Source organism: Monodelphis domestica, chromosome 6, assembly GCF_027887165.1.
Source record: "Monodelphis domestica isolate mMonDom1 chromosome 6, mMonDom1.pri, whole genome shotgun sequence".
Taxonomy (NCBI): domain Eukaryota; kingdom Metazoa; phylum Chordata; class Mammalia; order Didelphimorphia; family Didelphidae; genus Monodelphis; species Monodelphis domestica.
In genome coordinates, this window is record NC_077232.1 from 101008937 (window position 1) to 101025880 (window position 16944).

General features: G+C 32.6%; 1 protein-coding gene across 19 annotated transcripts in view; it reads right to left on the reverse strand.

Moving 5' to 3' along the window:
• LCORL (ligand dependent nuclear receptor corepressor like) overlaps window positions 1–16944 on the reverse strand; it is a 154815-nt gene that overhangs the window by 81189 nt on the left and 56682 nt on the right. For 15 of the 19 annotated variants that reach the window (XM_007496679.3, XM_056802453.1, XM_056802451.1 and 12 more), the window contains 2 exons: window positions 14050–14129; window positions 13039–13168 (listed from right to left, as the gene is read on the reverse strand). In XM_007496679.3, coding sequence (XP_007496741.1) covers window positions 13039–13168; window positions 14050–14129 — 210 coding nt within the window. The remainder of the gene's footprint in view (window positions 1–13038; window positions 13169–14049; window positions 14130–16944) is intronic. The other 4 variants (XM_056802464.1, XM_056802465.1, XM_056802462.1 and 1 more) reach the window with 1 other exon arrangement.

Below are 16944 nucleotides of genomic sequence, written 5' to 3' on the forward strand. Positions count from 1 at the left end.
GAAAAAACCCTGAGCAGAGAGATGAAACATCTTCGTTGTAGAACAGCAAAGAAAACAGTGTCATTGGATCAGAGTACATTTTGAAGAGTAAGGTATAAAAAGTATGTAAAGGTAGGAATAGATTAGATTACAAAGGGTTTTGAATGCCAAACAGAGAATTTTCTATATGATCCTCGAGGTGACACAGAACTGCTGGCCTTTCCTGACTGACCAGTAAGATATGTAGGACTAGCAAAACTAACAGGATAAATCCTACTTCCATTATAAATAGCAATTTATACAGCACAGTTTCCCAATCTGTATTTGGGGAATATGCATTTCACCACAATATTTCTATCCTCATGGAATTTCTCTAAAAAATATTACATTTAAAACCATTCACATGTGAAAAGAAAAAAGGTTTGGATTTATGTAGACTTGAGGTATATCTGTGTGCTATAATACTCTGAAAGGATTATCTAAGTAATAAGTACCAACCCAGGGCTGCAAGAGAAGGCATAGATTGATGATGGTGAGTTAATTTACAAACACACAGATGCTTGCCAGAGTTGGGGTGGGGTGGGGGTGGTGTGTAAGCACGAGGGAGTGGACGAAAATTTTTTTTACTCTTTACTTCTTAAAAAAACTAACTTCAACCACCAAGTCAAATAAGTCTAATTTCTTATCCACATTACATGCATTCTTCAAATCCTTGAAACTGGCAACCATATACCTTAAGAATCTAACATTTCACAGACTAATTCTCCCATGGCACAATCTCAATTCTAACTACTTCACTATCCTGGTATCCTACCTCTCTAACTTACCAATGTCCCTCTTACATTGTAATGTTCAGAATGGAATGATTCTCCAAATGTAGTCAGGACAGAAGGGGCTATAATCTCTCTGGTCCTGGGTATTATGCCTCTCAAAGCAAACCAAGATCACATTAGCTTTTTTTTTTGGCTGCTATATACCTGTCCTCCTACAAGAAGCTTGTGATTCACAAAAATTCCTGGATTTTTTTTCAGATGAAATGTTATGAAATCATGTACCCTTCCTCTGTCAAGTTGATTTCTGAATCTTTCCTTTCCCTATTCCTTGTAAAAAGGAACAAAGATGAAAAAGCAGTTTAACATAACTATAACCAATACATTAACTATTTAACAGAACATGCAATTTTCTACACGTCTGAAAAGAAAAGATATGCTTTCGCAACTCTTCCCTGGAGGCAAGGTTGGTCATTAATTACAGTGTCCAGTTTTGTTCTTTCCAGGTACACTGGCCTAGTTATTATGTGGCTCTGATTATATGAAGCTGATTTTCTGAAATAAAGATTTTAAACATATCTCTATTAAATTTCATCTTATTGTTGAAATCTTTTTGGATCCTCAACTTAGGTTATCTAGGTGGACTCTTTATAGTTCTACATCGGATACTCTTTTAAGCTATGTCCAATGCAAAGAAGTTACAAGAACCAATTTTTGGCTCAATTATAACAAAGACTTTGCCAATAATTGGAGATTTTCTAAAAGGGAACAGAATGGCTCCTGAGATAAAAGTCAGAGATGTTCTGGGCCTGGATTACAACCTGATAGTGATAATGATCTTTAAGATACTTTATAGTTCTAACAATCTAGTCTACTTGAACTTCAAATGATGTAAAGAGAAATACACAGAATAAGGAAAAATATACACAATGCTGTAACAGGAAATATAAAGAAATAAAATGGAATAATGTACAATTATAATGTACCAAGTCTGGCCCTATGAAGATTAGAAAAATTAAATAACTATCATTTATATAGCATTTTCAAGTTTGGGCAAAGTACCTTCCAAATATCTCATCTGATTTGCATAACAACCACAGGAGGTAAGTGTTATTATTCCTATTTTACAAAGGAGGGAACTGAGATAGACAAAAATTGTCAAAGTGATTTCCCCAGAGCCATACTGCTTAATTAGTGTCTGAGGTTGGGTTTGAACTTCTATTGTCCTGACCCCAAGTTTGGTGTTCTACCTACTGCACCTGTATTCACTGCTCAGGAAACTCTTGGGTGAGGAAACTCCCTGTGTAGTGTGGCATCTGCTCTGAAATTCACAACCTTAAAGAGCTGACTAGAGTAGTTGAGAGGTTAAGGGCCCTCACAAGTAAAGTTAAAGGCATTACTAGAATCTAGATCTTCTTTACTTTGAGGCCAGATATCTCATACTCTACAACAAAATATTTTTTACAAAGGTACAAATATATGATTAACTGAATTTTTTCATGCCAATGAAAAGCATCAATGGCATGAATGATTTGGTCTGAAAATGTTTTGAAATGCAATTCTATATTTTAATATATTTCCAAATGTCTGGAAATTCAGAATATTTTATTCAAAATAAATATTTGACAGCTTTACTCAGGAGGATCAGAAGAGCATTCCCTATTCCATATAATGCCTTCTTAATAACTGGAAATATCACTTTTTCAGAATTTTATAGTTTATCAAAAGCTATTCTCTTAGTGCCTGCTAAGTTTCTGACATACATTTCCTTCCCAGGAAAACTGTATAATGGGGGAGCAATAGGTCAACCTTCCTTTTTCTTGAAGGCAGGAAACTATGGAAAAGCCTTTAGTCAAAGTAACAGCTGGCAAAGCTATTCACCTTAATCAATTGCCTGCAACAACTGTTTCAATTTTCCATTGCTTAAGGACAGCTCTGTATATACCTGATTCCCAATGAAGATTCAAAGGTTTCTAAGGAATTAAAGACTATGGAAGTGAACAGTTAACTGGAGATAATGCCTAGAAAATAAGAGTACAGACCATGAAATGATTCCCATCACCCATGGAGGCCTTGTTCCTGGAGTTCTGAGTCCTGTCTCTGCTGTTTAGTGTGTGACCTCAGGCAAATAATTGATGGCTCTAGGCCTTACTTTTCTTCATCTGAGCGTTATATTAGATGGTCTTGCAAAACTTCTTTTGGCCCTAACACTTGATGAGTAATCTCAAACCTATATTGAATAGTATTCTCTGAAATCTACCTATAAAAAACTCACTGAATCCAAGATATTCTATTCAGTATTTATTACTTAGTGCTTGTTTACTACACTGATTATTTGTTAAGAGTATATTGTCTAATATATGCAAAAGGACTATCTTAGACAAAGAAAAGATAAAAGGAATAAAACAAAATCTATCATATAGCTTATGATATAACAGTGGGGAAAATATACAAATATATATGCAAACATAAAATGATACAATAAATAAGATATATAAAAGAAAACAAAAAACTGAAGAAATAAAATGCAAGGTAATTTTTTTTTAAAAAGGAAAAAATCTATACCAATCACCACTTTCTGCCTCTCTATTAAATCTAATAAAGTAGGGATGAGAAAAGGAACCTCTCTGTCTCTCCCTACTTTAAGTGTTATTCTATAGCCCGAGTTTTTGTATTTTCTTCAGTTATTAGCTGGATATGACACCCAATTTTTTTTACCAACTTTCATTTAAAAAAATAGAGATAAATTACATAATCCAATAGCTACCAATATGTTGTTTCTACTTCCATAACATATCTTGTTTATTGTTCTATTCATTTCAGATGATGAACTTCTAGCCTAGATAACTGCAAAGTCTCCTTAGCTTTAAAAAAAAAAAGGCTCAAATCAACCTTCTTCTATCCATCCTTTGCAGAGCTTCCATAATAATTTTATAAAGTACAGATCTTACCAAATAATGCCCTTTTCAAGAACATTCCATAGTTCTCAAATACCTCATTAAATAAAATATAAACTCCTTAAAGCTTGGCCTTTAAAGTCTTTCATTATCTGGCTCCCCCATTATACAGTTTACTTTCCTAAACTTATTTTACTTCACCACCTTTTAGATTCTATGCATAGGTCAAACTGACCCAAATGCCTTAGGCCTTGAACTTGGCATTCCACTTCTTTCTCATTTTGTCTTTACAATAAATTCTTCTTCAGCTGCCTGGAAAATGCTCCCTTCTCACCTCTTCCTCTTTAAATCTCTACTTTCTTTAAAAGCCCTCCTATGAGAAGTCTTTCCTAATTCCCTTAGTGCTTTCTCCCTTAACAATATATCAGGTAAACAATTATCTATTTAAACATTTTATTCCTGACGAGATCATATCCTCCTTGAGTTCAAGGCCTATTTAAAAATTTGACTTTCTTTGTATCCTTAGCAAACAGTAAAATTTGCACAGATCAAGGACTTTATAAATGCTTGTTAGATTAGACTGAATTTGCTGCATCTTGAAAAGCTTCTTAGTTGTTTAGTAAAGTTCCAAAGGATATTATGATTCTAGTCTTATCAAGTTTTATTATATTCAGGATCACTTTTGTATGCTTATGGTTATTGCTTATTTGAGATGATAGAAGTAGCGTTTACTTTTAAAAAATAACTTGAAACATTAAAAACTTCTTTTGGACAATATCTCACCATGAAAAAATTGAGGAAATTTGTTTTATATATGCCATAAGTTGCCATAGCACATACTTTAAAGCTGCCTACCATCTATAGAATTTCACATATTACAACTGACAACTTCTACAGAGTTTGTTTACTATTCAGTAATTCTATTACAAACTAGATTGCTATCAGTGTATATAAACTTTTGTTGTTCTGTTTTTCTATCCATCTGTAAGTCCTACAAAGATAGTACATCTCTGATTCTTCCTCACACAGATCTCATTATTTCTTTGCATTTCAATTCTAAAAGAAGGATGTTAAAAAAAAGAGATAAAATGGCATAATTATCTCAGTAGTGTAAAAAAATGTGTAACAACAGCTTTGAATATTTTCTCCAGTCTTTCCAACTTTGTTAATACTTCTTATTGCACACAGTCATTAACTTCTATTTGGTCCATTCTGATTTTCAAGTTATCTGTTGGTTGGGCAATTTTTTTGGGTATCTCTTGTGACAACTGTTAATTTTTTTGTCCCGGAGTCTAAAATTTGCTTTTGGGCAATGTTAATTTTCAGTTTTAGGTAATAGTAGTATGGAAGATTATGTTATTCTTATGAGAACTGACAATTTTCCCCCCTGACTGTCATAGCTGCAAATTAAGTTCATTTCATAAGTTTTAGAAATTGTTTGAAGGTAATACAAGATAGACCACACTATCTCACCAGAAAACAATGTGACATGACAGAAAGAAATACTGGCTTATGAGTACAAAGTTCTATATCTGTGCTGGCAAACCTATGGCATACATGCTGCTCCTGTCCCCCTCTCCATGTATGCCTGAGGACATTTCTCACATGACCTGCTTGCTCTCTGCCCAGCAGCCAAATGGGAGCACTTTCTCCCTCCCCTGTCTGGAGTAAGGTGGGAGGGTCACATGTGTTGTAAGGGTTACAGTTTGGGTACTGGGTCTTTAAGATCTCTAAAAGGTTCGCCATCACTATTCTAGATGGTAGTTCTGGTTCTGTCACTAACTATACAATCTTATATGAATCACTGTACTTTGATTTCATCTCAGACTAGGTATGGCCATTCTTTAAAAAAAAAAAAGGGTAGAATTTTAAACGTTTTTTTTTCCTGGGGGAAGAGGAGGGAGAATTTATAATGGCCTTCATTGTGGCTAAAGCACACGCATTAAGTTTTTCAAAACTAGTAGGCTATTATTACACATGAATAATTTTTATTGAAATCTTTATAACAGTCATAATATAATCACAAAAAATCCAAAATATAATTTATTCTCTTGAAATGATTAGGAGCTGTTATGGGTGAAAGGTATTCATGGGAGTTTGATGAAATTGTGGAGATCAGTTTGATATGCTACTGACACTCTTTATTCTATGAGAGTTTAGGATAGGAAATAGGAGAGTTTCTTATAACTATGCCTAATTCAAACCCTAATCTAAAAACCTTCTTGCCTGACAAAGCAGGCTTAACTAAACCTACTCTGACCAAGATAAAAAATTTCTATCTAACTTTCCTTTTCTAATTGATGGACATTGATCTCCGACTCCTCCTTAAAGTTGATCTCCCTCAACTGTAATGGTGAAACTGCCTGTCATAGGGCAGTGCTCCTCTCTAAAAGTACTTTTTAAAAATCACCCTCTGGTTTTAAATAGAACATACTTAATATACAAGTAGATTTAAACATCCTCCATTTTAAAGTAAGGGTGAAAAGAAGTGAATTTACCCAAGGGTATACCTGAAATGAGAAATGAAACCAAAAAGAAAATTTAAAAAACCTTAAATCAGGTCAAAACTTTTAAGATGGCTGTGTTTCTTTCTTAACTGAAAGTAGAGTCACAATATATTAGTATGAAAAGGGATTTCTTTAGTCACTGGATTCCATACATATACCTGAAAGGGAGCTCAGAAGTCATCTACTCAAATCTCTCTTTTTTTTTTAACACTGAAGAAATTGAAGTTCGGGTGAGAGTTGATCAAAGCCAAAAAGTGAACAAGACTGAATTTGAACCTTGGTTCCCTGACCCCAAATCTAGTCCTCTTCTCCCTCTATAACATCCTTGACATTAGGTCATCCATAATCATAGACTGACCTGGGTACATTCTGAGACAGCCTTGTTATGAATTTATATTCTAATTTTGCTGAAATATGCTTTTTTTATACTAACCTTATATCTGTTCTCTAAGACCAAGCAAAATAAGTCCTTTCCCAAATATGGCCATTTCAAATACTTAAAAAATAGTATTATTCCCCAAGTTCAAGCTCAAATTCTCTTCAAATTAACCACTCAATTCTCAATTTAAACTATATATGGAGTAGTTTCTATAATGTTTCCATGATCCTGCCTCTTATTCTCTGAGTCAATTCCAGGGCAATGCTCTTCTTTAAGTGTAGTGCCCAGAAATGAATACTACTATATAACATTACAATTTACCTTTGGAGTTACAGCATTCTTCATCGTGAACTCATGCTTCCATTAACAGACTAAGAGTATAATAAATTCTTTTTGGCTGCCACCTAACACTACTGATACTGATCAAAGTCCACCAAAATAGCCATAATCTTTTGACTAAAGCTTTCCTATTTCATTGTCATTTCTGAGTAATGAATTGACATGTCACTAGTTCTCACTAATATAAACAAGATTATATTTATCAACTTTGCTGGTGATTCTCAAACTTATCATTCTTGAAACTGTCCACTGACCTCACTCCAATGGCCTTTCAGATATCTCAAACTGTAAGTCCAAAAATGTGTGTCTCTTTTTGCCCTTTGATTCATCATCTCTCTTAGGTCTTTAAAATGAGAAACTAAGTCCTTAAGAGACCAGTCTACTGGTCAAGACTTTGGTACAGAGTTCTTAAATCATTTAGAATTCTTCCCCCACCCCCAAAATGTTATCACATTGTATAAAATTGTTTTCTTGGTTCTGTTCACAGCATCATTTAATATTTTCCATGACTCTAAAATTATCTCATCTTTTTTGTCACAGTGATATTCCAATTATATACCAAATTTTCTTTAGTCATTCCTCAAGTGATGGAAATTTCCTTAGATCTAGTTCTTAGTTTTCCTTTCTTTTTGTCCCTTTGTTTGCTTACAACTAGATGTCCCAAAAATCTTAGTGCATTTTGGAGCTTTAATAGCTTAAGTATAAAGCAAAACCAATCCTTCATGCCCCCATATTCCATAAATTATCACTTTTATCAAGTCTATTTTTACATGATCTGAGATCCTGATTACCAGACTTTTTTTGTTTATATGAAGCATATTTTGAAAAGAGGCTTTGTAAACAATATATTCTTGAATTATGCTTTCTAATCCATTCTGACATCTTCTTGTTTTTTATTTTCTTTTATGGGAGCGTCATTCTCATTCATGGTTTTATGACAAATAATTATGATATTCTCCCTTGTTCATTCCCCTTTCCTCTCTCACAGTTCCCTGATGAGTTGAACTTATTTCTATACCAAACTCTAATGAGTATATGCTCTACCTTCCAGTTTGGAGGAAAAGTGAGATTTGAGTGACTTTTCTTCCATGTTTGGTTCTCAATATTTCCTAGAGTAATTGTTTAAGAGAACTAAGGTTGTACTACCTTTCACTCACTTTGCCCTCTTGTCAGTTCTCCAAAGTTGCAATCTCTTTTCCTGTCTTAATAAAACAATAGGTTTAATTTAGAGTGGTCAAACATTTTGAAAGCATTTTAGAATTATTTGTATTTTCATCTCTTTGTGGATGGTTTCTAATATTTTTCTGAATTTTGAGATCTTTCCCATTGCCTTCCAGGGATAACTATTTCCAAAAGAGATAGCAGCTTTTACTCTGATTTTAAAGTTCAATTCTATTAGAAGTGTAAACTGATAATCAAAGAAAGGGTTTTCTTATCTCTCTTTGAATGACTATGCCTTTAAAACATTTTTATTTTTTAAAAAACTCTTTTAACATAAAGTTCTTCAATCTAAGAGTAATTTTTATATGTCATATCCAATGCAAGTAACTAATTGCTAGTGATTAATAATTTCAATAAATCTGCATCAAGCAGAGGCCTAACTAGTTTTCTCCTTCGTTTACATATTTTCAAGGTTTTAATATTCTTACTGTAGTTAGCAAAATCATATCCAAATAATATCTCTAAAATCCGTTTATACTGCTATGTGAATTGTTTTTATGGAAGCAACACAAAAAGCTTTCAAGTTCCTGGGACACAAAAGATGTCTAGACTAGTCACAAATGTACAAACTGAATAGGAAATACATGAGGCCAAAGTAGCTGATCATATATTAAATATAAAACTGACTAAAAAAATTGCAATTAAGGAAACAAATACCCTTTCTGTTGTTGCTATTACTGATATGACAGATAGACGTGCCACCAGCATTACCATCTGCTTCTTTATGGCTAAGAGCCTTAACAAGGGCCACAAACAAAGTGGCCAAGAACATGAGAAAGCTGGCATGCTGCTACCCACCCCCCCCCCCAGGCAAATGATCAAGTACACCAAGTCTATGTGAGATATAATCTAGGAGGTATATTTTTTGCTTATTAGAGGTTTGCCATGGAATTATTAAATCTCTCAAAGAATAAGAAGGAAAGGAAGGAAAAAGAAGAAAGGAAGAAAAGGAGAGGAGGGAGGGAGGGAGAGAGAAAGGGAAGAAGAGAGCTAATATTAGACCAAGAAGAAAAGCTCAGTAATAAGCTGGTTAACATGAAGAAGACTTTGGCCAAGAAGGATTAATACTCTTAATTACTCTTTTAAAGAATTGATAAATGATAATAAAAAAGTTCATGTAATTTCAAAGACTCTAGTACTATCTAATTTTCAAAAAATCTCAGCATCATACATATGGTATTATATTGATCACCCTAATCTGAGCAAGTATAGAAGGAAAAAGCCAAAGAAAAAGTATAGAACATTTTCCCTATCGATTAATTTGTAAGACAATAAAGGAGAGGATCAGCACAACTGTTTATTGTGCTTTTTTTTTTTTCAAATGGGAGATTTCAACTATGAATTTCAACATATTCGTTTTGATATAGATAAAAGGTAATAATAACAGAAAGCTAAAAAAAAGAAACTAAATTAATTCTAAACAAAGTACCTACATTAACATATGATACTGTTATGCAAAAAAAAATACCAAAAACTAAGGAAGTATTTGGAAAGGGAAATATAATACATTTTAGTGAGGGTATGCTTTCTTTTATTACTACCAATTAACAATTCATTTCAATCTCTATTAGTATACCAATTCAAAACAAAAAGTATTTCTAAAATCCAAAACTGCCAAGCAATATTATCTTGAGTAAAATCCAGTGAGCTGTATGCACTGTCTTAATCAATAGACCAGTGAATCTTGAACTATAAACTGTAGCAATTCAAATAATATCTCACTGGCCAGGCTACAAGCAAGGCAATGTTACATACATATTAAACTTGGGTTCCTTTATCTATAAAACAAAGATAACATTAACCTTATGTTAAAATTGTCTTGGGCTTAATAAATGACACCACATTGGACAACTAGACAAGGTGAGCTACATATACAAGCTAAATATCTTTTTTTTTTTAATACATGAAATTCTAATAATTTAAATATTCAGGGAAGCAGAGAAATGATTAAAATGTTTATCATCTTTCTTGAGTGTATTATTATTCTATATGTTACCAATTTAATGTGCCCACTAATAATACTCGTGCCCAAGAAAAGAGTACCTACACATTTTCCCTCAGCACACAAATTTTTATAACAAACTAAATACCTATCTTCCTACCAATAAGCCTAATTACTCTTAAGTTAACAAAAACTGGTTCTGTTTTTGGTGAATTCTGATACATATCACTTTAGTCATACTTAGTGATGGTGATATGTAAACTTCCTTTCTCGAAGAAATCTGAGATCAAAGGAATTTGTTTTTTAGTTGTAAACCTATCAGAGAATAGTATAAGAAGGAATTAAATCTATTCACTGTTAACAGTCCACATCATAAGAAAAGATGCAAAGCTGGAAAAATTTTTGGGAAAGGAATCTTGAATTTCCAAGGATTCAGTTTCCACCTTCACTGCTGGATTGGTATTGTATTCCCTTCTCTTATTGTTTGGGTATACAGACTTATGTAGACAAGCACTATTTCACTTTCATCTCTGTAACCACCACTTAGTACTATGTCTGACACATAGTAGATACTTAAATTAAGTGCTAATTAATTTCTTGGTTGATACAATAGAGCTCAGAAACTTTGGCAGTTAAGTACAATAGTAAGAAATATCTTTTCTCAGTATTAATAGAACTGCCTTAATCTAGACCAATCGTTGCCCAACTAAAATCTAGGTCACATGGATATCTAACCTCTTATGTTTCTCAAGTCTACTTGAGAATTTTTTATTATATATACTTATATATGTGCAGAATATTTATTCAGTTTTATAAAAAAGCCTGCTGCTACATATAGATTACAAGTTAGTGACAGTAATTATAATATTTACATCCTAAAATTTAGGCCTAGATTAATTTTGAGATATGAAAATGGACCAAATTTTTTGATGTTAACAAGTCCAATTCATCATTAACTATATTTTCTTGGAGAAACTTTAATGTAAGGACCAGGACAGTCTGTGCCTCAAGGATTTCCAAGTATCTTCAAGCTTAGCCAATTTGTCTGGTATCATAATGATTATATGGGAAGCCATATAAAAACTTACTATTCAGGATACAAAGGAAGTCTCTGAAATTAAAGGATATTTCCTGCCTTTCATTCAGGGCTAAAGTTCAACACATAGAAATCAGTGTTTTTAAATTATCAAGAACATGTTTGATGTCCCTAATAAGTTTCTATTCTAACAATGCTAAAAGGGAAAATAAGACATTATACATTAAAAGTACAGATGGCATACAAATGAAAGGATAAAGACCCAAGATGTCAAAAATGTGGAAGAACCCTGAAAAGTCCTTCTAAGAAAAGACTGTTAAGAAAAAAACAGTAAACAGTCAAATGGATAGAGGCCACTGAATATCCATGAACACTCACCCAACCAATGGTAGAAGACCTCTTGTAGAGCCAGATGCTTGAAACAGCTGAAATGTCATTAAGTTTTTATTGATTATTCTTAAAAGGATTCTAGACCCTGGATCAATGCCATACTACAAGAAAATAAACATTAACTGCTACTATTGATAAATAGCTGTTACTCCTACAAATATCTAATATCAAGAGGGTATAGTAATGACTATTTCTAAATCAATCAAAAATCCTTGCAATAAGGATTTGTTTTAGCTAGTATTCCCCTAACGGAATTTTGTCAATCATTGAAAATCTTTAAATCATAACATTAAGTGTATAATTTTGTCTATAGGATTGGTTCAAATTTGTGATGATTATCAATAATGAATAAGTTATACTTTTGTTTTCCCTTTTTATATGTTAACTTCTAACCTTAAGCTTTTTAATTAAACTAATACTACTTCTAATAGAGAATCATTTGCAAGGCTCCTATAGGTAGACAATATAGATCCCCTTTCCAAAGTTATGTTCCGAAAGAATTCAGAAGTAGAAATTAAAGTCTAAAGTGTATTGGTGCTTTCCAAAGTGTTAAACGTGTTTGATAGTGGCTAATAATATGAGACAAGTAAGCTCAAAACCTAGATGATAATCAAAGGAATTTTTCTCAGTTCTAGAACTTAAGGCAAGATGTGCTTTTCCAAAAAGAGAGATTTATTTAAAGGGTCCACCTTGTAAAAACTGAAGTCTTGAGCAAGATACCTTTGAAAATGACTCAAACATATTACATGTTTAAAAAGAAAAACAAGCTGAATATAATACAGGTTTGCAATTTCCTGTATGCTCTTCATTATCTATTCTATTTTGTATACAAAAGTAATGTTTATAAAGTTCAGAATAAAAAAAATTTCAACTGAAATTTAGCTTTTCATCAAATGCTTATATGGGCAAGAAAAACAAGGGAGATTCTAGATTACTACAATTTATTCCCACTAATTTAAAAGAAATCTAACTGGCTTCTTCTACGTGGCAAAATCTAAGAAATGATCTAGTATGCCAAATCTTGCTTAGTTTGACTATTTCAGTTAGGTAGGAATCAAATGAAACACTTCTTTTAAATACTAGTTATCATATAAATACTACCACTTTAGTATTGTAATAGCAAAAAAGCATATGTCCAAACCTGACTGGTAGATGACTTGAGTGGAAGGCTGCTAAAGATAGCTGTAGCAACCAAATATATTCATCACTTACTGAGCTTGAAGAAATGTTTGAGGTCTTGAAATCAGCAACAAAATAAGGACAAAAAGCATATACATATTAGTAAGAGTTGTCTGTGGTAGGAGAAGAAAAAGTATGATAAAGTAAGTTTAGGAAGATGTTTGGAAGTCAAATTGAGCAAGGAGTTGCCTACTAAAGGTAAAATACTAGAAAAAGATTCTCAATCTGCTGCTGTCCCTAAAATTAGAAAAAGGAACATGAAAAAAGACATAATGGGAAAAAAGTCATTAAGAAAAAACTTCAAGTTTATATATGGTTAATCTTTTCATTAGAAAAAATGTGATTATTCTAGGCCTTTACTGTAGTTTATGTTTTTAAAAATCGTTCTTATTATATTACCTTTCTTTCGAAAGAGTGCATTTAGATAATTTTCTGCTTGGCATTCAATCTTATCAGTGTTGGACTGGCCCTGAGATGATAGTTCCTCTGTAGGCGTTGACTGTGAAGAACCAAGAGTTGGTGTACAATCCTAGAAAATAAACAATAATGCATGCTAAATTAAAAAAAAAAGACCACCTTACATACTGATGTACAGAATGAATCCTCTCCATAAAAGGTTATAGATAATTAAGTTTTCAATGTATCTATTTGAACAGAAATCATAATGGAGGTTAAAAAACTGGCAAAAAGGAAGTAGACCAGGCAGCTATGCCCCAAAGTATCTTATTCTTCAGTAAGACTGGGAAAACAAGTAGATTAGGGCAGTCAGTAGAATTAACAATGTCAACAAATATTTGTACATTTGCTGTTGGTCTGATTAACATCATGAGATCTGACTATAAACCACAAGAACATAAATCAAGTCCTGAAAGAAATCTTAAAAGACCGTCTGGTACAATCCTTTCATTTGCTGATAACTAAGACCCACTGAGTGAACTGCTCAAAAGAACCCAAGTATAATGTGGCTGAGCTGGAATATGAACTTAGATCTCTAACTCCAAAATCAAGCATTCTTCTCTGAATTCTCCTCCTTCCCAAGTCATAGAAAATCTGGCTAATTTAGGTGTGTGACATTTAGATGTCAAGATTTGCTTTAGTGTGGCCCAAGCAATTGCTCTATATCCACCCAATATGTTTCTGAAAACCTGAATGGAATCATCTTTATCAACCAAGGAGCAAAAGAGGAGGAAAAAAAAAGAAAGGAAGGTGTAAGTTGGCATTTATTGGTCTTTTCATCTCCTGGTATGGTATGATGCCAGACTTCTAAAAAACATTTGTCTTGACTAAATTAAATACCTGTTATATATTCATTGTACAAATATTCCCTGACTTGAATTAAGCACACTAAAGTAATAAATTAGTTACATTGTGTAAATAGTTTAGAAATAATGTCACAATATTCAAACTTACACTGACTGCTTCTTTCTGTAGGTTACAAAATGAACATTTTTCATCCATAGACCAGTCAGTCAGCTCTTCTGGTTCACAGTCTTAAGAGGGAAAAAATATTCATTAAACTCACTGACTTAAAATGTTCTAATACACAACTCTGCATAGCAGTAGTTTAAATTAGTATAAAATCAGCTACCAGAAATCTTTTTTAAAAAAGCATAAACTCCTTGGTTAGCTGTAACCACTAGATATAGCGAAAGAGGGAAAAAATTGTTAACAATGGGAGTAGTATGAATAAATTAAAACAATAATACAAGTTACAGTTTAGAATGTAAGATACTATGAAAGTAATGGAAGTAACAGAAATTAATCAAACCACCATAAACACAATTTAACTCAATTGTCTTACATAAGTTAAGAAGTACAAAATGCAAAACACTTATGAGTTGTACATGCCTACATCACACTATAACATCCCTTTTCCAGAAATCTTAGAGATTACTAGTCAGAATTACTACCAAGAAACTTATGGCATAAAATACACATATATAGTGCAGAAAGAAATACAATGTGAAAAGAGCCTCTAACAATGCAAGGTTCACTATATTCCGAATCAAATGGTATCTACTATGAAAATGATCAGAGAACAGATTGCCATAAATGTTTGATTTTGGAGGAATTAAGATCAACGCATCAGATGATCTGTTATCATTATTTTTAACTATTTACTTGAAAAAGTTTGTCTAATGCAGGCACTCAATAATTAGAGAGGATTCTGATCAAAAACCCACTAGTGGAAGTTGATAACAATTTGTAAAATGCCAAGTGTAATCCTAAGAAGCAAATTCTAGACAGTCATAAAAATTTTTTAAAGATTTTGTAGTAAGGTATATAATAACACAACGTTGATAGGTAGCAACCTAGGATAATTTTCAAGGCTTTTGATTTTTTTTTACTTAATTATAAGTACTCAATAAAATTTAATTTGTATTCCTCCTAGATCCTCAGTATATGTATGTGTATTTACTCACTTGGGTACATGTTATTTTCCTGAAGGAGAATTATAGTCCCAGACCCCTTGAAGGTGGGGATTGTTTTTGTTTGTTTGCCTCTATATCTATATCTAGGTGAGCCCAATGCCTGGCAAATACAGAAGTTACTATTTTAATAAACACCTGCTAAACCAAACTAAATGTTAGAAGCTACATAAACAGGAAATATATGATCTTAAAAAGAGGTAAGTAATTTATGTAATGAGCATAAAGAATTAATTTTTTTCCAAGAGCAGCTGAAACGAGACCCACAAACTATTAAAAAGACATAAAAGATAATATTTGCTGTGTTTGGAACAGATTCTTCTATGGAAGGATATGAATGGTGCATGATCTGTAACACTGGAAGAAATACCTACCATCAAATAGATTATTAGGTTCAATGAAATATTAAACATGAATTCTAACTGAAGGAGATTGATCTAACTTGATCAGAACTATAATTATACTAAGAAGCAATAAATAAATATAAACTAACAAATTAAATAAAAATTTGAAAGGAGATGATATGCCCAACAATTAGTGTGCAATCTCTCTGTCTTACAAACTACTATGCTTATCATTTTGCTTTGGAAAAGTTTAAAGCAGAATCTATCACATTTTGAGTAAAGATTTCAATTTAGTTGCCATAATTTTCATAATCAGTTTTTTTTCTGTTTTGTAAAGAAAATGTTAAATTAAAAGAACATAAAAAAGTTTATTAAATTCCCAATATCGATCGACTATCTCACTAAATTTCATTTTGATTCTTAGATACTGGATAATTCTTTTTGTCCAATAGTTACTGAGGGTTATGTAATAATCATAAGGCCCAAATCTATAAATGATGAAAGGATGTACCTACTGTAGTGGTTTCACCACAACCTGCTATATAAAGAGCATAAGATACCTATCCATATTACTGTCAGCTAATTTGAACCAAAGCAGATTTTTGTTAGTTAAAGTAAAGGTTGCACAGCTAGATTTAGGAAACCAATAAAATGTAGTAGGACTCTATATACTATGCTGGACTAAACAGCAGTCTATGATTGGTGATTGACTATCTGTCTCTTGTGAAGCCTGCTTCTTCAAAATGAATATTGTTGAAAAAAAAAAAAGAAGATACCTTTCAATTCTTTCCTAGTCATAAATTTTCTTAAAAAATATTTTAAATTCTACAAGCATCTATCCACCATATACGAAGTATTGTACTCATTAGTGGGGATAAAAAGACAAAGAAAAATTGTCTCTATCTTGAAGACTTTACATTTGATTAAAAGAAATACAACATTAACACAGATCAATCATTATGAGTATTTGAGGAGGGAGAGCATATTAACAACCTAGGATTGGCAGGAGAAAGTAGAATTCAGGAAAGCTTTCTCGAAATGGCCTAGTTGAACCTTGAAGGAAATAAGCTAAGGCCCTAAAGTAACTTATTCAGCATACGTGTACTATACAACTTGAAAACCAAACTAAAAAGACTTAACAACTATAGCAACTAGGATTCTAGTTATTTCCAGCTAAAAATTTGGAGGTGGTAAGGTTTAGTTTCTATGTAACTGTTGTAACCTGAAATCTTAATGTGGATGAACAGTTTGGTCAAGAAATTATTTATACATGTTTTGGAGGAATAAATTTACTCTACCTGTGTCATGCCAGGAGAAACACAAAGGCTGTTCATTTTACCTATGGTAACTAGGATCCAATAGCCAACATTTCAAACATGACTTCAAATCCAAAGAGAACACCATTCCTTCTTCTCTTGACCTTGCCTTCTCCAACCCCTTGCCAATATCTTAGGTGGAAGAGTGCAAGCCAGAATTAGCAGCAAGTGTGTTAGATATAGAACTTGTAGGAGAGGAATTCAAATCTCAGCTCT